We start from the raw sequence: 26152 nt of genomic DNA, 5'->3' as shown, positions 1-26152 counted from the left end.
GAATCATCACAGCCACTGTGAGTACCAGGGAACTTTGCTAAGGCATGCATCTGATAAGTGCTACTTACAACAGCTAAACTCTTCCAGGGATCTGAGGTCTTAGGTACTATGATGAAAGCTTTCTACAGCCAGTTATATTTAAGGCTTACAAAAGGCCAGCTTTCTCAGACTCTCACATGCACACAAACTCAGACTAAACTAGAGATCTTCCTTCATCTGATATTCTATAGTTCAGGAAGAGTTAACTTACATTTTTTCAGTCTAAATTTGCCACAATCTATTACTCACTCATTCACTGACAGTTCCTCTACAACCATATGACCTGAAGTCTCCCTCCTATCTCAGACCTCTCTAGCCATCCTAGTTCCCAGAATGGAGAGGTCTCACCTTATATCTGGTTTGTTCCCGGTCATAGATTTTCTTCAGAGACACCACCTTGGGGGAGAAAAAGTTTCCAAGTTTGGCTAGATAGACTCCATTCCTTAGCCCCTCCTCCAGCTCTGTTGTGGGAGGTAGATCCTCATTAAGGCAGGCCTCCATCCATCTGAAAATGTAAAAAGGACAGGAGTGGGTCATTTGAGAGCTTTTATGATGTATTCCATTTACTCTCCTCTTGGGGTACATTAGCTGCTCATTTTTTGAGCAAGTTCAGTGTTGCTGCTGTCATATCTTTTCCCATTGTATGATTTATGTATTAGGCACTGATGTGCAGTGTTATAAGACAGTGTGTACCACAAGATGCTGCTGTTTGGCCTCAGGTTTGAAGTGCTTCCCTTTCAGCTTTTAGGCTACCCACACTGAAGTTACTTCACATGAAAAAGTGAGCAGAAATACTGAACCCAAAAGTCTTCGAAAGTTTCACAAAAATATTTTTTTAAACAATCACTCTTATAAACATCCTCTTACCCATTAATTTCTTTTCTCCTGGTCACCGTGTACTTTACATTTGCCTAAATATATTAGCCAAACTAAATTACCTCTAGTTTGAATCATCCTCCTGAGCACAGACTCATCTGCTAGGTCTCCCTTTGTTGAGCTCCTCTATATTCAATATCACCTAATCCCTCACCAGTTATTAGTTGCTCCATCCCACTGATTCAAGTTCTTTTAGTGCAGTCTCACAGCTGAGACCTCAGATTCTGTGGTCATGTTTGCCTCTTTCCTGTATTTTCTCCCATTCTCTTACATATTTCAGACTTTAATTTAAAGTAAGTGAAGATACAGAATACTAGCCGCTACTGTAAGTATGATCTCATTTTCATTACTAAAGAGTTCTGTGTCCCCATCCAGTATCACAGCTTTCAATCAGCTCTTCCTTTATCTCTTATTTCTTCCTATCTAATTTAATGTCTGTTACTGTAGTACCTGAAGACAACAAAGATTACAGAAAGTAAATAATCTGAACAACTAATGTCCCCACTGAGAAAATAAGTCTGGTTTTACCTCTTTAGGGAAGTTGTCATGGGAAATCTAATGTATTCAGATAGGATTTATAGTTTGCACTGAAGGAGGTAAGACCTTTGGTCATTTAATATTTGTGGAAGGGATTTCCACAACCATGGTTCATCTTCTAAAAGATCTATTGCCTTTCTCTGGAGCACGTGTCACTGTTAACTTAGTACTTCTAGAATTCAGAGTTCCTGAGGGACACACCTACCTTGGTAAGGTCATGGTGAAACAGAGAAGTGATTTTATTTAGGGTGTAGAAGATCAAGATCCAAATCTTAAAATCAGATCTGGTATTTCAACATGAGTAAGGCTAAGATTTAGTCATGGGTATTTTTGGTAAAAGCCATGGACAGGTCACAAGCTGTGAATTTTTATTTATTGCCCGTGACCTGTCCATGGCTTTTACCAAAAATACCCCTCACTAAATCTCTACTTCTGGGGCACCATTGCTGGGGCAGGCCCTGCTAGAGGGGGGGCCAACTCCAGTGCTGGGGGTTGACTGCACCCCGGCCACTGCTCCCGGGGACCGCTCTCCCAACGGCTTCTGGGCACCCCGGGACCACTGCTGCTCAGGTGGTCCCCAGGGCATCCCCAGGACTGCTGCCAGTCACACCGGCCGCTGTTCCAGCAGTCCCTGGAGCCTGCTGCCCGGGGCCGCCCAAGTAGTGGCTGCTGCAGCTGGCCGTGGGGCAGCCCCTGGGACCATTGCCCAAATGCTCCTGGGGCCATCCCCAGGACTGCTCCTGGGGCCACCCCCGGGACCAGCCGCACCAGCCACTGCTTGTGCAGTCCCTGGAGCCAGCTGCCCGGGGCTGCCCAAGCAGTGGCCGGTGCAGCTGGCTCTGGGGTGGCCCCCGGGACCACAGCTCGGGAGCTTCCCAGGGCCGCCACCAGGACTACTGTTCGGGTGCAGTGACCAGCTGCACCGGTCACTGGTCGGGTGGCCCCCAGAGCCAGCTGGCCCCGGGCCTCCTGAGCAGTGGCCGGTGCGGCTGGCCCTGGGAACCGCCGGAGTAGCTGGCCCCAGATTGCTCCAGCAGCAGCTGGTGTGGCTGGACGTGGGGCACCCAAGCAGCTGGCCCTGGGGCCAGTTGCTCGGGTAGCCCTGAAATCAGCCGCACCAGCTGCTGCAGAAGTCACGGAGGTCGCTGAAAGTCATGGAATCCGTGACTTCTGCAACCTCCCTGAAAGAATCACAGCCTTAAACATGAGCTACTGTACTGTATTGAGCTCAGATAACTTAAAGACAAGGAAAGTAACACTGAACTGGGGGAGGGGTCCTGGCCGAAAGAAATCCAGCCAGTAAGACTGCTGAAGCTTGTGAGAAAGATCTTTGCTTTGCATTCATTTAGCTTGTTAAGTTGGACATTAATTGCATTTTACCTTTTATTTTCTTGTAACCAATTCTGACTTTATGCCTCATTACTTGTAATTACTTAAAATCTTTCTGTGGTTAATAAATTTGTTTTGTTGTTTTATCTAAACCAGTATGCTTAGGTTGAAGTGTTTGGGAAACTCTATTTGAGATAATAGGATTTGTGCGCATCATTTTCTATTCATAAAATGATGGACTTTATATGAGCTTGCGTTGTCCAGGAGCGGGCTAGGCAGTATAAGACTCATTCTCACACTGGGTGGAGGCATTCCCAACTAAAAAATATGACTGCATTGACAAGAGCAAAACAATTCGTGTATAATTTGATCAGTTGGCTTGGGGGAAGGGGGTCAGTGGTTCCTAAGATAATGGAGTCAGACAGTGCTAGAGGATTTGTTGGATCAGTGGTTAAGGGATATGCACACCGCTGGACATCAATCAGACATTTCACATTGCTTATCATCCCGAAGCAGCGGGGCAAGTGGAAAGAATGAACAGAACCATTAAAACTGAATTAGATCAACCTGGCCCCTCAGCGTGCTTATTGGAGTTGGACGATGAGGACAGAGTTAGGTCCATGACAATCAGATCAAAGCATACAAAGGTAGGTAAAGAAAGAAGCAAGACATGGTTTCTTCCCTTTTTGTCTTGCAGGTCTGCAACCATGAAATGGTGGAGGCTTACAACATTGTGTCCCTTGATGTGGAGGGCGTGGAGATAGTCCCAAGGTTCAGAGACACTCCAGTCAGTGATCCCCTGGTCCCAAACCACCACAGAATTATGTCAGACCCCAGCTGTACAATAAGAATGGACAGAAAAATGATCTATTACTTACCATCCGGTAAGTAAATGGGATTGATCAGCCTTTCTGGGAAATTTGTCTTGTTCGGACACTGGGGTAGTATCTGGGGCAACTGAGAACTACATGGGGTGTGTTCAGGTAGTATCTGTGGGCCAAAGTGGACAACTAGAGAAGGGGCTGTATGGTTTGAAAGTTTATGGGTATATAATACATCCCAGGAAAATATTAGTATATAAATATACTGTATAAATAAATATTAGTATATAAATAAGTCAGGGTTTTTTCTAAGGCAAAACAATTGTACTTCAGTAGCTCCAGGATGGTTGGTGGGTGTATATGTCAATAAAGTCCACCTGTTTTTGGTGGCAAAGAACAAACAACACACAACACAGTACCTCTACCATAAACCCCCCTGAAAATTACGCTCTTCCTCTATGTCCCATGACCACTCCATGGCCAGAAAATGGTATTTTTATACTCTCCACTCATGAAACAGTGGTAGATGATGTAGGGTGGATATACCTCCCATTTATTTTGGATTTTATTAAATACAGATTCCCTGGGACCTGCTTAGTCCTATATAAGAAATGGTTTACCAATAATATTAAATCCCAGATCAGATTATGGCAGAGTCCTGTCGGAGGCATACATCAATTGCTTAAAAATACTAGAAAGAAAAGAGATACTTTGGCAACTACATTGGGTGAAGCAGGAGTTGGAGTTTCACTATGTAGTTCTGCAGACACTGAAGGGTCAAATCTTAGAATTAACTTTTTAGCCAATGGTTTTGGAAAAACGATCAGAAAAGGAGGTGGGTTCAGTAGCCTAACACTGCAGCAGGACATGAGGACTATTAGAAATATGCACTCCATTGCATAAACTTTTAAATGAATTAATATATCTGTAAATACTGTGAGTCATTGAGTAATAACATTTCTCAAAGGTGCCACAGGACTCTGTTGCTTTTTACAGATCCAGACTAACACGGCTACCCCTCTGATACTTAACATTTCTCAAGAAATTATTTACAGCATATATGGTATTTAACTTGTTATGCATTTAACACAAGACAGAAAGTGGGGGGAAAGGTCAAGATTGTTAAACAGCACACAGATTGTTAAACAGATCTGGATCACACTAGTGGAAAAGGAAATGTACTATTGAAAAAAAAATGTGCAATTTCTTTGGCTAGAATGTCGCAGGCTTTGGGCACCACATGAAATTAATAATGGGACTTTGCCAATCATGATTGCTATTCCCAGATGGACAGCATGTCCTACAGAATTAGTATGTGTTACCAGTATGGATATTTTGAGAATCTAACATATAGACAACAGTATCCTAGAGTTAATTTGGCAACAAGGGATGGTGTTGAGATAAACACCACATGTTGTTAAAGAACCAGGCACAGTTAGATGGTTCTATGAATGCAGTTACCTCAGAAGGAAGTTAGGGCAGATTAATCACCAAGGACCGAGTGAAAGAGGTGGTACAGCTCAGTGACACCATGTGTGCACTGGGATGCCACCACTTTTCAGTTGGTACAATGCCAGATTAGGGGAACCTGGATGGGTTTTGTCTAAAGCTCATCTCTCTGACTCAGATTGGGACCCATGCACGATAGCCAAGTGTATGGATTGAGGAGAACATTACAGAGGAAGTGATGGACAACAATGAATGGGAATAATTAGTGACTAGTCTCTTTGTACCCATATCTCCCTTGTCCATTAACACAATTGATTTAGAAAAGAGAAACATACAGCAACTCATGCCTATTACCCAACTGATAGCTGAGCAACAACAAATTGGGGACAGTGCTGTACAGGCTATGGAAACACCTCGGTAGGTCATACCAGTAGAGATGAGCTTGCACCACCTGGTGGGTACTTGAAGTTTAGTCTTCATGGTAGTTCAAATAACAACAACTATTGTGATCATGGGAATGTGCTGCTGGATAATAAATTTGAAAAAGCAAGCACAGAAAGAAAGATGATGCAAATGAAACAAATGCAAACATAGGAGAAAATAAAAGGGTGTGGAACATAGGGCTGGCTTAGCTGACATGGGCAGGTCCAAGTTAAGACAAGACAAGCCCAAACATGTAATTGCTGAAATAACTAACTATTGTGAACATGTTTAGTAAATAAGGGAGCCAGAAACTAACTAAATTAACTCTTGTGGGTATGTTTATAGTAAACAAAGTAGGCAGAAAAAACACTGAATTTATAAGCTTGCTTTACGCAATCTGCAAAGCGACTGGTCTTTATATGCAAGAAGTATAGCTAGGAAAGATGCATATACATTATGTGGCACGAATTGGAATCGTAGTAGCACCCTGTACCAAAACCCTCTGTGTCTGCACCTGGCCTGAATGGGCAAAGAGCTGTTACATGCCTAACAAACTAACCTAAGTGATGAGCTGGAGTCAAATTGAGTTTTTTGGATCCCAGAGAATTAGATGATGTGTTATCCCAGAACTGGACACAGTGTACCGGATAAGCTAAGTGGAAAAGGTCTCAGAGGGAATCCCAACACTAACCAGCCATAGGAACCAAAGAAGAGATTACAAAAGCTAGGGATCATATGGAATTTGTAATGATGGATAAAGGCACTAAGATGTCGAAGATCAAGGATGGGTCTCCAACTCCCTTTTTTCTTTGGGATTAAGAAATAACAGGAATAAAAGACTTTGCCTATGAACTCTAGGGCAGGGGTTCTCAAACTGGGGGTCGGGACCCCTCAGGGAGTTGCAAGGTTATTATATGGGGGGTCACAAGCTGTCAGCCTCCACCCTAAACTCCGATTTATAATGGTGTTAAATATATAAAAAAGTGTTTTTAATTTATAAGCAGGGGGTCGCACTCAGGAGGCTTGCTATGTGAAAGGGTAACCAGTACAAAAGTTTGAGAACCACTGCTCTAGGGGCCCTTACTCCACTGCTCCCAGTTGTAGGAGGGGACCTACTTCTTGCTTCAACAAACTCGCATCACAAGAGTCCCTGAAGAGAGAGACAGAGAGTGAGAAGGGGTTTCAACAGTTTGAAACTGGATGGGTACCAACAATGGCATGAAATTTTACTCCTGCCTGATGTCCAGACTATGGGGCAGCTGAGGAAGTGGCAGATGGTCACCTCTGCCTCAGGGGCTCTAAAGATCTCTGGTGAGAATAGTATTGTTTTTGTCTATAGAAAGGCTGTTGCTTCTGTTGCTTCCTCTTTATGACTGGAAGATACAATCCCAAAGATTGCAAGATAGTCCACAAACCTTTCAGGGTATGGAATACCTCATCCATACCAGTTTTAAATAGCTCAGTGCCCTCAAATGAGAGGTCCTCAATGGTAACCTGATCTCCTTCAGGATCCCGGATGCCTGTAGCAAAGAGGACCTCCACACAGCAATGGTAGGGTCATGGTCCTTACTGCCATATCAGACCACATGTAGTGCCACCTGAAGTGCTGTCCTGACCATAAGCTGACCTTCTGACATGAAGGATTTCCATTCCTCCTGGCATTCTTTTGGGAGTTTGTCAAGGAAGTTAGAGAGCTTGTTCCAGATCACGACATCATATTTTGAGAGTAAAGCCTGGTAACTGGCTTACTTTCATCTGTAGTCTTGCTGATGAGTAGATTTTTCTATCAGAGAAACCTAGCTTCTTTGGGTCCTTCTTGTGCGCAGTGGACTGTAGCTGAACCTGTAGTTTGGATTTCTCTTGAACTGCCTGGACCAGAGCAGCCAGGATAGAGTGCTGATAGAAATACTCAGATCTCTTAGCCAGCACCTATATCTCCTATCAGCTCTTTTGGAGGCAGCTAATATCAAGATAGGTATGTGTCATATGGTCTTGCCAAATTCAAGTAGCACTTAATTTATGGGCCATAGCCAGTCTCCCTGTGGTTTAGAGCCAATGAATGTTGAGAAGCTTGTGTTGCTCGTCCCAGATGATCTCCAGTGTGACAGCCAGCATCTTCACCATTCTCTTCATTAAGTCTTGAAAAACCTTTAGTACATCCAAGGAGGTCATAGATGTATGGGGGCGGGTCAATCATCTCATCTGAAGAAAGATGAGATGGCAGGTGGCACTGCTTGATACTAATTCAGTGGATTGTTCATCCCGCTGTACTCCTCTTCACCTTTCATTAGTTGTGGCTGGGTCAAACGAGATGCCAGTGCAGGTTCTAACTGTTTCTTAGGTGATGGAGATCTGGCCCTGGATACTATGAAGGACACTGGCTTCCTCAAATATGAGTTCAGAGCCAACGGGGACCACTGTGCTAGTAGGCACAGTGAGCGGGAGGGCACATACTAACAGAGGTGAACCCTATGTGACCCAATGACTTCCTAGGACCTCTCACAGATTCATCCCTAGACGCCCTTCCAGACTCTCACCATGCTACCATGGGATAGTCTCTCCAGTTGTCACTCAGATGCAGGAACACAAGAAAACTGGAATAGATCAGAGAAGAGCCATGAGAATGATTTTACAGTCTTCAACTGATGAAGTGGATGGTTTGTTCGTTTCTTTAATTAATTTCCTGTTAGTAGAATTTCAGATTTTGCAGATTTTTCCTGCTAAATTTCACATTTAAAGGGCTCATCTATGCTAGAAAACAAGTCCAGGGCCTCATTAACATCCTAACTATAAGAACATACACCAAAACACAAAATTGCAGATAGCCCAGGCTACATTTGCAACCAACACCACCTTCCCATAGACTGAATGTCTACAAGTCAAAAAACCTGAAATACTTCTACCGGGATTTCCAATTTGATGCTGATGGGACTTGTGCTCCTAAGTCACTTTAGGAGCTTTTGAAAATCCCACCCGTAGGTATCTAAATATAGGCTTTGACAATTTTGCCCTGTGTTTATATACACCTCTACCCCGACATAACGCTGTCCTCAGGAGCCAAAAAATCTTACTGCATTATAGGTGGAACCATGTTATATCGAACTTGCTTTGATCCGCCGGAGTGCGCAGCCCCCCCCCCGGAGCGCTGCTTTACCACGTTATATCCGAATTCATGTTATATCGGGCCACGTTATATCGGGGTAGAGGTGTATATGTTAACACTGAAGAAATTGTTTTGAAATGTTTTTCATAAAAACACAATTTTAGACCTTGATGCTACAAACACTTACACATATGCTTAACTTTAATACCTAGTTTTTACAAAGTGCTTTTCATCAATAGATCTCAAAGAGCTTTACAAAGGAAGCCAGTATCGTTAACCCCATTTAAGCATGAGTAGTCCCACTGAAGTCAAGGTCCAGGGGATTATTCATGTAAGTAAAGTTGTATACCTGCTTAAATATGTGCAGGATCACGGCCTTAATTTTCAATATTTTGTTTTATGTCTATAGCAGTTTTGTAAAATTCAAATGAATGGCATTCTAAAACAGGCATTATAATTTAATTTAAAATTTAATAGGGTTGCAATAGCACAAATTTTTAATTAGTTTTACAAAGCCCCAACATGATTTAAATCATTTTAACTGTTTGAAATTATTTAAAATTACCTTGATTTAAATCACTCCTCCCAGAAGTTATGGGCTCAATGCAGAAATCACTTGGTGAAAGTTTGACGACTGTTTTATACAGAAAGTCAGGTTGGATGATCATAATGGTTTCTTCCAGTCTTAAAATCTATGAAAAATAACAAGCCCAGACTCCCTTTCTAGCTGCTGAAACTCACCTACTTCTCCAGAATCTAATGGTCTCTGTAAAGCCTTTATTTAGAATGTAAAATTGAGACAGAGGGGGTTGGGAAGTAGGGACAGAGAAGAGTTTGTCTTTTCCTCTTCTAGTAATCTGGAGGGAAGACAAAAGGCAGGAGAATGAGGTTTCCCATACACACAGCTAAGAAATGTGTTTTGGGATCGGAGAGCTCCAAACAAACTTGAACCTACTACCAAAGCTGAAACCAAAGACAGGCCTCTCCTAAAGGAGTCAAAGACAGCACCCTGGTGAGGAAATGAGAAAATGGTGAAAATCTTTGCTTCAAAATGACTTCCTGTCAATAGGTAACTAATTCTAGCTTTCTCCTGCTGCACGGCTTTGCACAGCATCTGAAACACACAGCTGCAGCAACAGAAACTCTAGTGAGAATCTGGCACAAATTCATTTGCAGGAGAAAATCTCCCAAGCTGAACTTCAGTGACCACAATTAAACTGTCAACTAGAAGCCAAAACTGATCCAGGAGTAACCAATAACCAGCAACTCAATTCACACTAAAAATGACAAGCCATGCAGGAGTGAGACTCTCTGAATAACCACACATTCAACTCAACAAAATACCACGAGATGGAAAGCAGTTTCTTCTCTATCCTTGAAAAACTGGCTTTCCCTGCTTCTCCACCAGGTCTGCCCATGCTAGGGGCAATATCCTAGTTAAATTTATATCAATGGACTTCCCCCAATCTCATCTAGTGTCCAGCACCAAGAACCAGCTCCAAAATCCAGTATTTCAAACATTATTGGATATTTATAGATTCAAAGGCCAGAAAGGACCATTGTGATCATCTAGTCTTAACTCCTGTATAGAGGTATATAAGCCACAGAACTTCCCCAAAATAATTCCTCGGGCATATTCATTTTGGTCCTACAGAGTGCAGTGCCAGGCTACCACAAGCAAATTGAGGAACACCAGACAGTATAGTCCTGGCAATAGCTGTCTAATACCAGGCAATCAAGTTCATCCATTTTAGTATTTAGACTTCTAGCATATGTATACAAGCACTTATAAAATCTGTCAATATTTAGGTGTCTGCCTTCATGTGATGTAATTCAATGGGACTCTTCTTCACTTGACTGTTTCTTTTCAGCTCTGACCTGTACTTTATCAACTTCTATCCTCTCTCATCTTTACTAAGATATAGAGCAGTGGTTCTCAAACTTTTGTACTGGTGACCCTTTCACATAGCAACCCTCTGAGTGTGCCCCCAATTATCATTTCAAAACACTTTTATATATTTAACACCATTATAAATGCTGGAGGTAAAGTGGGGTTTGGGATGGAGGCTGACAGCTCACAACCCCTCATATAATAACCTCGTGACCCCCTGAGGGGTCCTGACCCCCAGTTTGAGAACCCCTGATATAGAGCATCCCCTTTAATAAATCCTCCCTTAAGGGATGTCTCTATCTGAACCATGTGCTCCTCCACACCTGTCGGCTCTCCCCAGCCTTTAGTTTAAAGACTCCTCTACAACCTTTTTAATTGTACATGCCAGAAATCTGGTTCCATTTCAATTTAGGTGGAGCCCATCCTTCCCGTATAAGTTGCTCCTTTCCCAAAAGGTTCCCCAGTTCCTAATAAACCTAAATCCCAACTCCCAACACCATTGTCTCATCCATGCATTAAGACTCTAGAATTCTGCCTAACTGGCAGAGAGCATGTGAAACTGGAAAACTTTCAGAGAATGCTACCATGGAGGTCCTGGACTTTAAATCTCTCATCTTGCAGCCTAAATTTGGCTTGCAGGACCTCTGTTCTATCTTTCTCTACATCACTGGTACCTATGTGTATCACAACCATCTACTTCTTTTGGAAGTACTACCTCATCCCTATGGGATGGGTCCCAGAACCATGTAGAAAGCAGTAAAGGCACACCCTCCTGCGGATCTGAACGGTCAGTGCTAAATTCTATAATAGGCCATAGTCCCAACTGTCTTTATTTCACTTGGCACGGGACTCACAGTAGATGCACACATCTGATCTGAAGAGGCAATTCTCAACAGAAAACTGCCTGCCCTGTATCCATACATGCTAAAGCAGGGGTCGGCAACCTATGGCACGCATGCCAAAGATGGCACGCGAGCCGATTTTTAATGGCACGCTGCTTGCTGCCGGAGTCCAGCGGCGTGCCATTAAAAATCCTGCCTGGCCCGCTTTTCTCCGCCCTCTGCCCCCCCCCGGGCCTCTTCCCGCAGTGTGCTGGGTTCCTGCCCCTCCTCCTCCTCTCCATCCCTCCCTCCCTGCCCGCTGATCAGCTGATGGCCCTTGCGAGGGAGGGGCTGGGGGAGGAGTGGAGTCAGCGTGCTCACTGCTCCCGGCGGAGGCAGAGAAGAAGCGGGGGCAGGGCCTTGGGGAAGGGGGGGGGGGTGGAATAGGGGCATATCCCCTCCAGCCCCCTGCCATGAGCACCCCACAACCCCAGCCCACACCCCGAGCCCTCTGCCCTGACCACCGCCCCACACACACACACAGCCCTCTGCCCTGACCCCCCTCACATACACCCAGCCCTCTGCCCTGAGCCTTGCAGCCCCGCACACCCCCTAGGCCCATGCACTGAGCCCCACACACACCCCAGGCCCCTGCCCTGAGCCCTGTACCCCCCTCACACACACCCAGCCCTCTGCTTGACTCCTTCACCCCACCCCCCACGACCCCAGCCCTGACTCTGGCACCCCCACACATACCCAGGCCCCCCACACGCCATGCCCTGACACCTGCACCCCCCTCACAAGCCCCCAGCCCTCTGCCCTGACTCTTCCACCCCCCCACATATCCAGCCCCCCCACAGCCCATGCACCCCCCACATCCTGACTCTTGCACCCCCCACATCCCCACCTCCACCGTGAGCACCAAATGGGAGCTCCTGCACCCCCCCACACACATTCCCACCTGCACCCCTCGCACCAAATGGGAGCTGCCCAGGTAAGCGCTCCACACCCAAACCTCCTGCCCCAACTCTGAGCCCCCTCCCTCATTCTAGCTCCTGGCCAGACCCTACACCCCAACCCCCAGCCTGCTCCTTCACCCCCAGCCCTGTGCTCAGTGCACTCCCACCCTCAGCTCAGTGCAGAGAGAGAGAGAGAGGAAGAGAATGGGCCAGAACCAGGTACCCACTGTATGTGGGCAGGGCTGGGACCCCAGACCGGCAGCGGGCTGAGCGGGCCGGCGGCGTAAGATCAACATTTTAATTTAATTTTAAACTAAGCTTCTTAGACATTTTGAAAACCTTGTTTATTTTACAATACAACAATAGTTTAGTTATATAATATATAGACTTATAGAGAGAGACCTTCTAAAAAACATTAAAATGTATTACCGGCACGTGAAACCTTAAATTAAAGTGAATAAATGAAGACTCGGCACACCGCTTTTGAAAGGTTGCCGACCACTGTGCTAAAGCATGATCAGACAGCAGCATAGGAATCCTAGGGGAGATTCCAGGACCCAAACTTTTTGTTGTTGTTTTTAACATAAAGACAGCTCTCACAGCATAGGTCTAAACTACTGCACCAAACAAAATACTGAGATACCAGCTCAGAAGATGCGAAAAAGAAGACAGAATGGGAAGGCACTTGAGAGTCTCAGCAAAAATCTTTGGACAGGAGAGAGGAAGAGAGCTACTGTCTCAGATAAGTAGACAGAATTTTTGTGGAGTTTTGATATAAGCAGAACCTGTTGGCTTCACAATTAACTAAGAAGAAAACAATGTACAAAGCAGAAAAACCCTGAAAGGGTCTCATTTCCTGCCACATGGACTTCTATAATTCATAGATTGAAGCCAAGAGGGACCGTTATGATCATCTAGTCTGACCTCCTGCATAACACTGGCCACAGATTTCACCCAGTGATTCAGGCATCTACCCTTACAACTAATGGTTGAACTAAAGCATGCCTCCATATCCTCAGAGCCAACTTCACTTTCTCCTTTAAAAATATTTATTAAATGCCTTCTTTGTAGTCCCACTGCCTGTGCCAACAGTTGGTGAATATGAACTTGACTGCTTTCCCTCCCTAGCATCAACTCTACCATGTGTGCTGTGTATGCCAAAAATGCCACCCCAGAGGCAAAGGGAAATTTTCAAACAAATTCTAAGCCCATAATTCTTGGAAATAGAATTATTATACATTCAACACCTTCTAAACAACAAAAGCATCTTATTGTAACAGCTAATTGCCTTAATCTCTGACCATTAGAAAGAGGCAGAATTGGCTCAACTGGTTACTCAGAGGGCAAGGTGGAACAAGTAGAGCACAATTAGCATATCATCACTCAGCACCATAGTTACGTTTATCATACAAAGAAGTACCACAAAAAGCTTAACAGAGCCTGAAAGTCAAGAATCAGTATGGCAAATCTGACAGACCTGGACAAAGTTTACTACTCAGTGTGTATAGTTCCTCTCCCTTTTCATTGAGTACCATGTTCCTCCACATGCCCCATCCACACCACCATAAAAAACCAAAACGAAAACAAAACAAATGCTACTCTCAATTTAATTCAGTGCAAGCAGCTGCTGCTCCTCAGTTCCCTTTCTGCTTTTCATTACTATTTCCAATGAGTCATAAGGAAAGTATTCAGAACGAGGAAAAGATGGTGGTAGTCTATTCCAATCCTCCCCCATCCTTCACCCACTGCTCAGAAAATACAGCTCTATATGCACATTCCAAGATATTTCCAGTCCAAACTGTCACTCCCAGCCAATTGCATGAGGTCACCAATGAAATAGAAAAGGAAGCTGGGGAGAAACATCTGCAGAAGTCCGAACAGGAGCTGACACAGAGCTCCAGCTGAGCTGATGGGAATTAGACAATACCTCATTCAGCCTACAACTGATGGTAACAGAAAACGGAATCCTGCTCACTCAGCAGAACCAGTAAGCCTCACTATCAGGACATCTTCATATTGACCTAGAAGGACCATTCTTGCTAGGAGTCAGAAAGGAATTCTGTCTTCCTATTCACCCAAACACTGGCTTCTAGATTTTCCTCAACTGTTTACATGCATGACATTAGGGCTCTTTGTTTGTAGGATTATTTTTATATACATGTAGGATAAGCCTATAACAGCTGGAAATTTCCACTACATGCATCTGACGAAGTGGGTATTCACCCACAAAAGCTTATGCTCCAATACGTCTGTTAGTCTACAAGGTGCCACAGGACTCTTTTGTCGCTTTTTACAGATCCAGACTAACATGGCTACCCCTCTGATATCTATAACAACTGCCTATTCATGTCACGTTCACCACTATTGCCAACTCAGGCTAACGTATAGTCAAGATAAGTACTATGTGTGGGGAAAATGGAGTTTAGGGTTAGAAATCAAAAACAGGAATTATCAGATGTCTAAAGGTTCTGGACTTTTAAAAATTTAGATAATGGCATAGGAAAGCCAATGACATGAATAGTCCTAAAATTAACCAGTCTTTAGTTGCAAAAAACTCAGAACGTCTTCCATCAATAACCCTGCTCACCACAAACGCTCCGAAATCTCGGGTCATTTTATATCACAGATTCACAGGGTCTGGTTTATGCCCATTCTGTAACCAGTCTCTTGGGAATGATCCCTTCAATGTGCCAAACCCCAAGAGTCTGCAAAGTTCCACAGGGGCAGGCCCATTCCACCATTCCATAGCTAACTGATAGGTCTCAAAACTTAATTGTAAACGGGGAATCATCATGAAGTGGGTGTGTTTCTAGTAGGGTCCTGCAAATAGCTCTTGGCCCTATGCTATTTAACATTTTTATCAATGTCCTGGAAGAAAACATAAAATCAGCACTGAAAGTTTGCAGAAGACACAAAAATTGGGTGAGTGGTAAATAATGAAGAGGACAGGTCACTAATTCAGAATTATTTGGATTGCTTGGTAAACTGAGAGCAAGGAAAAAATGTGTGTTTTAATAGATCTACATTTAAAGGTATACATTTAGGAACAAAGGATGTAGGCCATACTTACAGGATGGTGGACCCAACCTTGGGAAGTAGAGACTCTGAAAAAGATATGGAGGTCATAGAGTAACCGTTCCCAAGTGGGGTCGCTCAATCAGCAGATGGGGTTGTAGCAATCCTGAGTGTGCAGAGGACACCATTTTACAAAATGGAAATCTCTGCACAATGTGACCTCACATGCGAGTCACTCCACATGGACGACACTATTTTGTTCTACAAAATGGCACTGTTCAGGCAGCATGACCTCACACACCATGTATGTGCAAGGTCATGCTATGCAGAGAATGCTATTTTGTAAAGTAAAATAGCGTCCTCTATGTGGGGTGACTTTGCACATATAGTGCATGCAAGGTCACCCCATGTGGAGGATGCCATTTTTAAATGGTGTCCCCCGTGCTGTCTGGGGATGCAGAAAGCAATACATGTGAAAATGGAGTCATGCAGGGAAAACTTTTGGGAACTGCCATCGTAGTGGATAATCAGCTGAACATGCGCTGCCAATATGATGTTGTGCCCAAAAGATCTTATGCAATCCTGGGATGTATAAACAGGGGAATCTCGAGTAGGAGCATAGAAGTAGTTTGACTTCTATGTTTGGGGGGCAGCTCCAGTCAGGCCAATGGGGCCATGCATGCGGGGGAAAATTCCATACTTGTCCAAGGCTTGCATTTTGGGGCAGGCAACACACACCCCCCCCCATCTGTCCCCCAAACGACACTGTCACTGGGTAGGTAACACTCCGTCCCATGTGCTGGGTCACGTATGGTGAGAAGGGGGAAAAAATGTATAGCAGCCAGTTAGGTCCTGTGTTCATGATCCTGACTATAAAACTTGGCAGTATGGCCTGGTGGCCGGAGTCAATAAAGCAGCCCTTCCTCTCAGGGCAGCGTTGCCTAATGGCCGGAGGCAGTAAAGGGTCCCTTCCACTCACAGCAGTGCAGCCTAATGGCCAGAGTCATTAAGGGTGCCCACTTCTGGGGTACCGTGTGGCCTATTGGCTTGTTGGGGAAGTGGTGCACCACTTAGGGTGTGTGGTGCCCAGGGTAGGGGAACTCAGGCCCTCCCTGCTCCTCCGAGTCCCAGCCCAGGGCCCTGGTGGTGGTAGGGGTGCTCACCACTGAGTCAGCAGGGATCCTCCTGAAACACACTGACTGGTTCCCCAATTCACTCACTGGAGAAAAGTCTAAGTCCTCTGGGCTGCTTCCTAGCCTTTCTCCCTCGGCAATGCTCCACAGTTCCCACGGGTCTCTGAGGTCTTCAAGTGGTGTAGTTCCTGCCGGTGTGGTCTCTTCTCTGGGCTCATCAGGTAGCCTGGAGTCCATCTGGAGCTCTGTGTGCCAGGGCTCTGTAGTCGGCGCCTGTAGCAGCTCCCTAGAGAGAGCCTGCCATCTGCATTCTCCCCCTTCAGTAGCCTGCCCAGACTGATTTTGGCTGCTTCCTTTTATACTCTGCCTCCGGGCTGAGCATGCCCAGCAGAGTCGGAGGGGCAAGGCTTCCTCAGCCTGCAAAGCACAGTTAATCCTTTCGGGGCTGGTGCAGGGTAGGTACACCTCATCACAAATGCCCATGAGTAGGAGTAGAGAGGTTATTTTACCTCTGTATTTGGCATTGGTGTGACTGCTGCTGGAATATGGTGTCCAATTCTGCTGCCCAGAATTCAAGATGTTGATAAATTAGAGAGGGTTCAAAGAAGAGCCATGAGAACGATTAAAGGATTAGAAAACTTGCTGTATAGATAGACTCTAAGAGCTTAACCTATGTAGCTTAACAAAGAGAACATTAAGGGGTGACTTGATGACAGTCTATAAGTACCTATATGGAGAAATATTTAATAGTGAGCTCTTCAGTCTAGCAGAGAAAAGTACAACATGATCCAATAGCTGGAAATGCAAGCTAAATAAATTAATGACTGGGAATAAGGCATAATTTCTTTAATGGAGAGAGTACTTAACTATTGGAAAAATTTACCAAAGGTTGTGGAGGATTCTCCATCACTGACCATTTTAAAATCAAGATTGCATGTTTTTCTAAAAGCTGTGCTCTAGAAATTATTTTGGGGCAGTTCTATGGCCTGTGCTATACAACAGGTCAGACTAGATGGTCACAATGGTCCCTTCTAGCCTTAGAATGTATGAAACTGGGCCTTCGCTCTAGTGATCCCTTCGCTCTAGTGATCCCTGATCCATGGCAACCTGCAACGAATCCAGCAAAGCCAGATTCCTGGGGGAGACTTATACTGTACCCCTTCAGGGCACAATGCTCTCATTAAGTATTTGAAGTGACACCAGGAAGCCTTTTCAAAACCAAGGTAATAATTTATTAGTCACCTGGCATACAGAATCTGAAAGTCCTTCGGTCAGTTTAACGGAGCAAAGATAGAGGCCTGGTCTAGAAATTTATGTTGGTTTAATTATATTGTTCAGGGGTGTGAAAAATCCACACCCAAGAGGCATTGTTAAGCCGACCTAAGTCCCGATGTAGACAGAACTAGGTTGATGGAAGAATTCTTCCTTTGACCTAGCTACCACATTTCAGGAGGGCGGATTACCTACCCTGATAGGAGAACCCCTTCTGTCGGCGTAGGCAGTGTCTACACTGAAGCACTACAGCAGCATAGCTATGCCAGTGTAGCTTTTTAAGTGTAAACATAAACTAAGGCCTTGGCTACACTGGCAAGTTTCTGTGCAGTAAAGCAACTTTCTGCATTGTAACTCCTAAGGTATACACACTGCCAAGCCACTTGGTGCGCAGAAATTGCGCAGTTGCAGCACTATAAAAAAAACACAAACCCTGAGAGGCGTACAGCTTTCTGTGCCGAGGCTACAGCGCTGCGGTGCCAGTGTAGACACTGTGGTCGATTACAGCACTGAGATTGGCCTCCAGGAGGTGTCCCACAATGCCTGTTCTCGCCTCTCTGGTCATCGGTTTGAACTCTACTGCCCTGCCCTCAGGTGACCACCCGTCCAAATAGACTGGCTGTCACCTGAACCCCAGCTGGAGATAATCCTCAAAGAGGGGAGAATGGTATAAGAATATAGGACACACACAACACAATACACCTCTCTCTTCCCATCTTTACTCACAGCAGCTACAATGCTTGAAAGACAAAAGAAGCATCGTTGAACGGGGAGGAGGAGGTAGGGGGGTTCTAGCTAGGAGGCTTTTCAGCCTGTATGGACTACTGTAAAGTTATGGTGAGAAAAACGTTTTGGCTTTTAACTTCACTTAGCTTGTTAAGTAAAGTATTAGCTTGTATTTTATCCTTTTATTTTCTTTGTATCTGACTTTTATGCCTCATCACTTGTAATCACTTCAAATCTATCTTTCTGTAGTTAATAACCTTGTTTTATTGTTTTATCTAAACCCATGTGTGTTCGGATTGAAGAGTTTGGTAATCTTCACTTGAGATAACCAGGTCTGTGCATATTATTTTCCTTTGATGAAATGACAGACTTTCTATGAGCTTCCATTTACCAGTAGAGTGCTGAGCAGTACAAGACACACGTTTCTGGGAGACAAGGCTGGGAATTTGCTGGTGTCACTCTGCAATACAATTCATGAGTGGCTGGCAGAGCATTCATGTAACATAGCTGGGAGTGATTTTGCATGCTAGAGGCTGAGAGAGAACAGGCCAGGAGTGAATGTTCCTACAGCAAGCAGTATAAAAGGCACTCCAGTTTGGAGAATTGAGGGGACACAGCTATTCAACAATCCAGATTGTACCTCTGGAGAATGTCACAGATGGACCTGATAGAGGAAGAGATTCTGGATCCGGCAAGGCAAAGGCATCCTGATGTGCGCAGTCATGACTCCAGATCTCCCTGGCATAAGAAGCACTTCCCTTTCCCAGGCATTGTTACCAGTGCTGAAGGCTTTCCTGATACAGGACAGTCCCGCACCTTATGGGGTGCCAGAGATGGTAGTTCTGACAGTTTGTTGCCTAGAACCACTGAATCCGATTGTTTATGGGTCTTTTTTTCATACATGTGGAACTTGGAACGTACTCATTCCCTTGGGATGAGCTGGTGGAGGGAGCGTCCATCTTCTTTGATTTGGAGGAAGACTTAGTCCCATGCTTATAAGAGTGCTTCCTTATCTCCCAACTAGCCCTCGCCATGGGTTCTGTGGGGGTGGTTCTGCTGGCACTGCCATCAGACATAATTGCGGGAGGCGCACTCCTCACTGAATCAGGCCAACATACGAGGGGGTTCCCTGGCCTGGGTCCAAGTGCGGTCTCATGGTGAGCTCAATGAGATGCTTACGAAGGCAAAATGTCCAGCCTTCTTGGGTATGGCTGGGAAAGTCCTGACAAATACATGGCAGCCAGGTGCAATGAGTTTCTCCCAGGCAACAGAGGCAGCATTAGTGGTCGTTGCTGAGCAAGAACGATCACGGGCAGGAGGCAGAGTTTGAAGTCCGGAGTTGAGGCCATAGTCCGGTACCTGTACGTGGGCGGGGGGAGTGAAAATCCCAAAGTCTACCTAAAACGATGCCTAAAACTATTAACACTTAAAACTAAGATGAATATAAAACTGGTAAAAGTGCTATAAAATCACTATAACTATCTTTTTTTAGAAGTGCATTACAGATAAGGGCACTGAAAGTTCCAATCTGGACCATGCGGTGATAAGAAGGAACTGGAGATGTGGTCAGTCCACCCCACCCTTTAATGCCTCGGACAGAAGCACAAGGCAAGCCAGGGCACACGTGTGGCTCAATGGACACTACTTTCAAATTCTCCAACTCTGGGCTCATGGTGCGCCTGTGTAACCCTCAGTGGAATACAATAGGGTCCATCACTCAAAGAATACCACAAATTTAAGGGGAATGAATGACTCACATCTTTAATAATGCAAGGCTTTAGATCAGTGGCTCTCAACCTCTCCAAACTACTGTACCCTTTCAGGAGTCTGATTTTTCTCGTGTACCCCCAAGTTTTGCCTCACTTAAAAACTACTTACTTAAAAAAATCAGATATAAAATACAAAAGTGTCACAGCACACTATTACTGAAAATATGCTTACTTTCTCATTTTTACCATATAATTATAAATAGATTGGAATATAAATATTGTACTTAATTTCAGTGTATAGAATATAGAGCAGTGTAACATTTTGTACGAAATTTTTAATTGTACTGACTTCACTAGTGCTTTTTATGTATCCTGTTGTAAAACTAGACGTATATCTAGATGCACTGATGTACCCCGTGCAAGTCCTCTGCGTACCCCCTGGTTGACAACCACTGATGTAGATGTTCCTCACACAGTGGGTCGTGAGAAGGTTCTAGATGGGTCATCACGTCCAGGGCCGGAGTAACCATCACTGGACCCTGGCCTAGGCAAAGATACACTTCCCACAGTCTAGTGCAGAGGAGAGGCCCCAGGGGAGGTTTGAAGAGTGAGCCCAACCCACGTTCACCCCGTAGCAGCAGCTTCTGTTTCATGGGACATGGTGTTGTGACCTGGTGCATGGGTCGCAGTCAGTAGCATAGCTGGGGGGGAGCAGCCGCTCCCCCACTGAGCACATTCCCCAAAAGTGGCGTCTTTTTAATTTTTACACTCACGCGGGGACGACGTTGCGGGCTGAGACCTTGTGTTCTGGAAGCGCCTCCTTGCGGCGCAGCGGGCGCGCCTGTCCCTTTAAACCGGGCGAGAGGGGGCGTTCCCATGGTGCGTAGCGGCAGGCGGCTTGGATTTTAAATCCTAGCAGCCGGCAGCGAGAGTGGGGCGAGGTCAGCACAGGGCCGGAGCTGCACGGGGAGCAGGGCAGGGTTCGGGAGCCGTGGGCAGGGGCAGGATCACGAGTGCGGTGGCCGGGAAGGGGGTGAAGCCGCCGGGCGCAGCGGAGCCCGGAAAGGCAGCTGCGGCTGGGGCCGGGGCACTCACCGGCAGCAGCGTGGGAAGTGGAGCAATGTGGGCCCCAGCCCGCTCCACTCCACCAGCTCCCAGCCGCGGTGCACCGCTTCTCGCTGCCGGTGAGTGCGGGGAGGTTAGGGAAAGATTCCCCCCCAAACTCACCAGCAGCGGGAAGCAGAGCAACGCGGCCCCAGCCTGCTCCGCTTCCCTTGACCCTACGCCTACCCCAGCCATGTTGCTGGGGCAGAGGGTTTGGGGAAAGGTCCCTCCTCCTCCCCCCTCCCCACACTCACCAGCAGCGGCGGGAAGCGGAGCAGCCCGGCCCCAGCCCACTCCACTCTGCCAGCTCCCAGCCGTGTCGCTCCGCTTCCTGCCGTTGGTGAGGTTGGGGAAAGGATGCTCCCCACACTCACCTGCGGCGGGAAGCGGAGCGACGCGGCCCCAGCCCGTTCCGCTTCCCTTGCCCCTGCCCCTACCCCAGCTGTGTTGCTTGGGAGGGAGGGGGCTGGGGAAAGGTCCCCCCTCCCCTGCACTTACCTGCGGCGGGAAGCGGAGTGCCGCAGCTGGGAGCTGGCAGAGTAGAGCTGGCTGGGGCTGGGCTGCTCCGCTTCTGCCACTGCCGGTGAGTGCAGGGGGGGATCCCTTCCCCCAAGCCCTCTCCCCTAAGCGACACGGCAGGGGCTGGGGCAAGGGAAGTGGACAGGGCTGGCTCTGACATTTTTGCCGCCACAAGCCAAAAAAAAAAACAAAAAAAACCCCAGGGCGCAGGGCGGCTGGACCCGGAGGCAAAGCCAAAAAAAAAAAATAATAATAATAAACCCCAGGGCGCACGGCGGCTGGACCCAGAGGCAAAGCAAAAAAACCCCAAAAACCCTGGGTGCAGGGCGGCCGGACCCAGAGGCAAAGCAAAAAAAAAAAAACAGGGCACCCGTGCCGCCCTAGGATTGGCGGGAATGCCGCCCCTTAGAATCTGCGGCTCCACGCACGAGCTTGCTTGGCTGGTGCCTGGAGCCGGCCCTGGAAGCGGAGCAGGCTGCTCCCCGTCTCCCGCTAATTCCCTGGGCCACTCTGGGCCTGCGGGCCCCCAAAAGTGCTCCCCACAGCTCCTGCCTCCCAGACCGTCCGGGTCTTTGGCGGTGGGACCTTCAGTGCCACCGAAGACCCGGAGCGCTGCCGAGTGAGCAAAAGCGCCGCAGCGGGTGGCACCTTTTTTTTTTTTGATCGCTCCCCCTGTTCCCTCCACCTGGCTACGCCACTTGTCGCAGTACCACTCAGGTTCAGTGTGGCCATCCCACTATATGACGGAGAGACAGCCAGACCAAATTTAAGTGGCGCTGCAACCCTATGAACCAGGTCTCAACACCATTCACTGTAATTTGGCCCAGCCACTCCTCCATTCTTTTTTTTTTGGGGGGGGGGGGGGGGGGAACGGACGACCAATGGGCCAAATCTGAGTGGTGCTGTGACCCCCCAACACCAGGTTGCAACCCCTGGAGTAGGGAGATGGGCCCAAATGACCTAAGCTGAGGGAAAGGCAAGGGCTGAGTCCAGACTGAGACAGAAGAGTCTAGTCTGTAAAGAGAAATAACTGGAACTCTAAGCTACAGAAACTCTGCATCCTGCCTAAGTCAACATTTAGGGTGAGAAATTACATTTTGTAACCTGAATTACATTTTGCATCCGAAGAAGTGGGTTGTAGCCCACGAAAGCTTATGCTCTAATAAATTTGTTAGTCTCTAAGGTGCCACAAGTACTCCTGTTCTATTTTGTAACCTGTTTCTTTAGAGAATCAAGCTTAATTTGCATGTTTTGTTTTATTTGCTCAGTAATCTGCTTTGTTCTGTTTGCTATCCCTTATAATCACTTAAAATTTACCTTTTATAGTTAATAAACTTATTTCTTGTTTATAACATAACCCAGTTTGTGCAATTTATAACTGGGGGGGGGGGCAAGATTTCTCTACAGTGCAAGACAACGTTATTTTGGGTGTACTTTCCAGAGGGGAACTGCACTTGAGCGCTGAGCAATTTCCTAGCTGAATCTTCCCATAGACAGCTGCTCATAGGCTGTGTGTGATTCCACAGCTGGTGCGTCCCTACCTGTGTGTGTGTGTGTGTGTGTGCTGCCAGAGAGCCTGATTCAGGAAAACAGGGAGAGGGAGCCCAGGCTAGTGGAGCAGGCTGACTCAGTGAAATCCCAATATATCAGATGTCATCCCAGAAGGGGGGTCCAACCCGTCACACATATATGTAATGGTGAATCATTTAAAAATAAAAAAGACAAGATGCAGCTGGTGGGTTGCCTTAGTAAAATGTTTGGGAACCAATTATCTAGATCAGTGTTTCCCAAACTTGGGATGCCGCTTGTGTAGGGAAAGCCTCTGGCGGGCCGGGCCAGTTTGTTTACCTGCCATGTCCGCAGGTCCGGCCGAACGCGGCTCCCACTGGCCACGGTTCACTGCTCCAGGCCAATGGGAGCTGCTGGAAGCGGCGTGGGCCGAAGGACATACTGGCCGCCGCTTCCAGCAGCTCCCATTCAGTGAGCACCCTGAAGCCTGTACCTTGAATCAGGCCGAGGTCCTGTGGAAAACAATTGTATGGGATCATGCAGAGACTGATCATAATGCATACACATATGATCAACTTTAATTATGGTATTTCCTATATTTTCAGTAATTGAATTTGCAACCTTCACTTTTTTTTAAGCCTAACTTTTAGGGTATTTTCCAAGTTTTTAAAGAAGTAAACTGAAAAACAAATTCCATAGCATGCACTGATCATTGAATGAGTGGCCAGCAGAGTTTGAACCTGGGATCTTCAGCACAGCAGCCTAGACCTCTACCACTGGAGCTGAAGTACTATCATAGTGGCTTGTTTATGAACCAGTTTCTAGAGAGGAATACATCAAGCACTGAAACAGTGAGATATATATACAGAAGTAGCCCCATTTCGCAGGGTGCATAACCAAGCACATAAATATAGCAGGTTCTTTTGGAAAGCTGCGCAAGTGGATTCAACTTGGGTTTGCCATATTAGAACCGTGGGTTCTACTCCCAGATCTACCAGAAGTGACCTTGTGCTCAGAAATAGTCAACAATCACTGGAAGAGGTAAGATTTAAATTCACAGTTTCCTGGCTCCCAGTTCAATGTGCTTTTTCCTAAACGATATTTTGAAGGAGAAGGATATGCAGGCAGACTCATGCAACTCCGTGCAGCTTGGAAACATGTACAGGTGGAACATTCAGAAAATTACGGAGCAAGTATAGAACAAGTTCTACTGCCAAGATACTCCATCTTGTATCTTGGCCAAATATGGCTGGGTTTTCATGGAGGCAACAACAGTCATCTCTCTGACCCCAAGACCAATCACCTACCAAATTTCAAATTTTTCACCAAATTCCAAATCACTAGAATTGTTCAAAAATGCTTGGAAAAAATGTATTGATATTGGCAAAACTATTTTACCCAAATCTTGTTCTTGGAAACTTGAGGCTGAGACCCACCATGGAAAATTTCATCCAAAACCATCACATTTTGGCAAAGTTATAAGGAACTAAAAACAGAGGATTATAGTGGGAAGTGTTAGGCAGTCTTACCTGTGTCACTCTCTCTCCACCTATAATGCAGGCAAAACATTTTCACATACAATATTTTTAAATTACATATGCATATTGGGTAAGCCAATTACATCAACATAGTTTTTTTGCACTGACCTCATACACTGTTTTCTCTCCCGATTATACAATATGTACACATTTTCTAGCTATCTACCTCATATAGTCACTCAACAACAGTCAAGAGCTAAATTATGTCCAAATACTCTCTTAAGCAGGTACAATAATACCTCTCGATATCCCAATAGTTTCAAGCCTCCCCTCCTTACCTCTTTGCTTCCTCCAGATGACAAAGATACTCATAAGCCACATTCTGATGTCTTCTCTCATCCATCTCCTCTGCTGTCATCCTCTCATTATCCAGGACAGCTGCAAAGAGTCAAAAACATTGTCAGTCTTCAACATACCTGATGTGCAGGCATATAAGTGACCCTTGACTTCATCAGCTTGCACCTATCTCCACAGTAAAATGCATCATCTTGCCCAAGGAGAGCCATATCAGTGCACACAGCATATTCTGTATTATTTGTATTACAATAGCGCCTGGAGGCCAAAGAGGGCCGATTGTGCTAGGCACTTTACAAACACAGTAAGGTAGAGTCCTTTACCGAAAGAGCTTACAGCAGTGGTCACCAACCAGCAGATTGACTGTGGAGCCTCTGCCAGTCGATCGCAATCTCTGGCCGCTAAAAGTCCATCAACGCAACGGAGCTAAGGCAGGCTCCCTGCCTGCCCTGGCCCCGCGCTGCTCCCGGAAGCGGCCAGCACATCCCTGCGTGGGGGGCAGAGGGTTTCCGTGCTCTACTCCTGCCTGCAAGCACTGCCCCCACAGCTCCCATTGGCTGGGAATGCGGAACTGAGGCCAATGGGAGCTGCGGGGGCGGTGCCTGCAGGAACGGGCAGTGCACGGAGCCACATGCCACTCCCCCCAGGGCCACGGCACAGGGATGTGCCGTCAGCTTCCAGGAGCAGCGTGGGGCTGGGGCAGGCAGGGAGCCTGCCTTAACCCTGCTGCACCACCACCCAAGGTTAGTGCTGCCCGGTGGGAGCCCACACCCCACCCGCACCCCAACCCCTACCCCTGAGGCCCCTCCCGGAGCCAGCACCCTGTACTCCATCCTGCACCCAGAACCCACACCTGCACCTCAACCCCCTGTCCCAGCCCTTAACCCCCTCCTGGAGCCAGCACCCTGTACCTCCTCCTGAACCCCAAACCCCCTCCTGCACCCAAACTCCCTCCCAGAGCTCACACCCCTCACCCTCTCTTGCACCCTAACCCCCTAGGCCCAGCCAGGAGCCCCCTCCCACACTCCAAACCCCTCAGCCTCAGCCCAGAGCCCACACCCCAACTCCCTGCCCTAGAACGGTGA

At 46.5% G+C, this 26152-nt stretch overlaps 1 protein-coding gene across 1 annotated transcript in view; it reads right to left on the bottom strand.

Moving 5' to 3' along the window:
- Nucleotides 1-25145, bottom strand: part of IQGAP1 (IQ motif containing GTPase activating protein 1) — a 156281-nt gene extending 131136 nt beyond the window's left edge. Inside the window, exons 1-2 of the mRNA XM_026648480.1 lie at nt 25052-25145; nt 388-544 (exon numbers count right to left, since the gene is read on the bottom strand). Of these exons, the coding sequence (XP_026504265.1) occupies nt 388-544; nt 25052-25131 (237 nt within the window). The 5' untranslated portion in view covers nt 25132-25145. The remainder of the gene's footprint in view (nt 1-387; nt 545-25051) is intronic.
- Between the last annotated feature and the right edge of the window lie 1007 nt (nt 25146-26152).

Source organism: Terrapene carolina, unplaced genomic scaffold, assembly GCF_002925995.2.
Source record: "Terrapene carolina triunguis isolate 2854851 unplaced genomic scaffold, T_m_triunguis-2.0 Scaffold67, whole genome shotgun sequence".
Taxonomy (NCBI): Eukaryota; Metazoa; Chordata; order Testudines; family Emydidae; genus Terrapene; species Terrapene triunguis.
The sequence above is the reverse complement of the archived record's forward strand: the minus strand, read 5'-3'. Positions and strand labels throughout refer to the sequence as shown.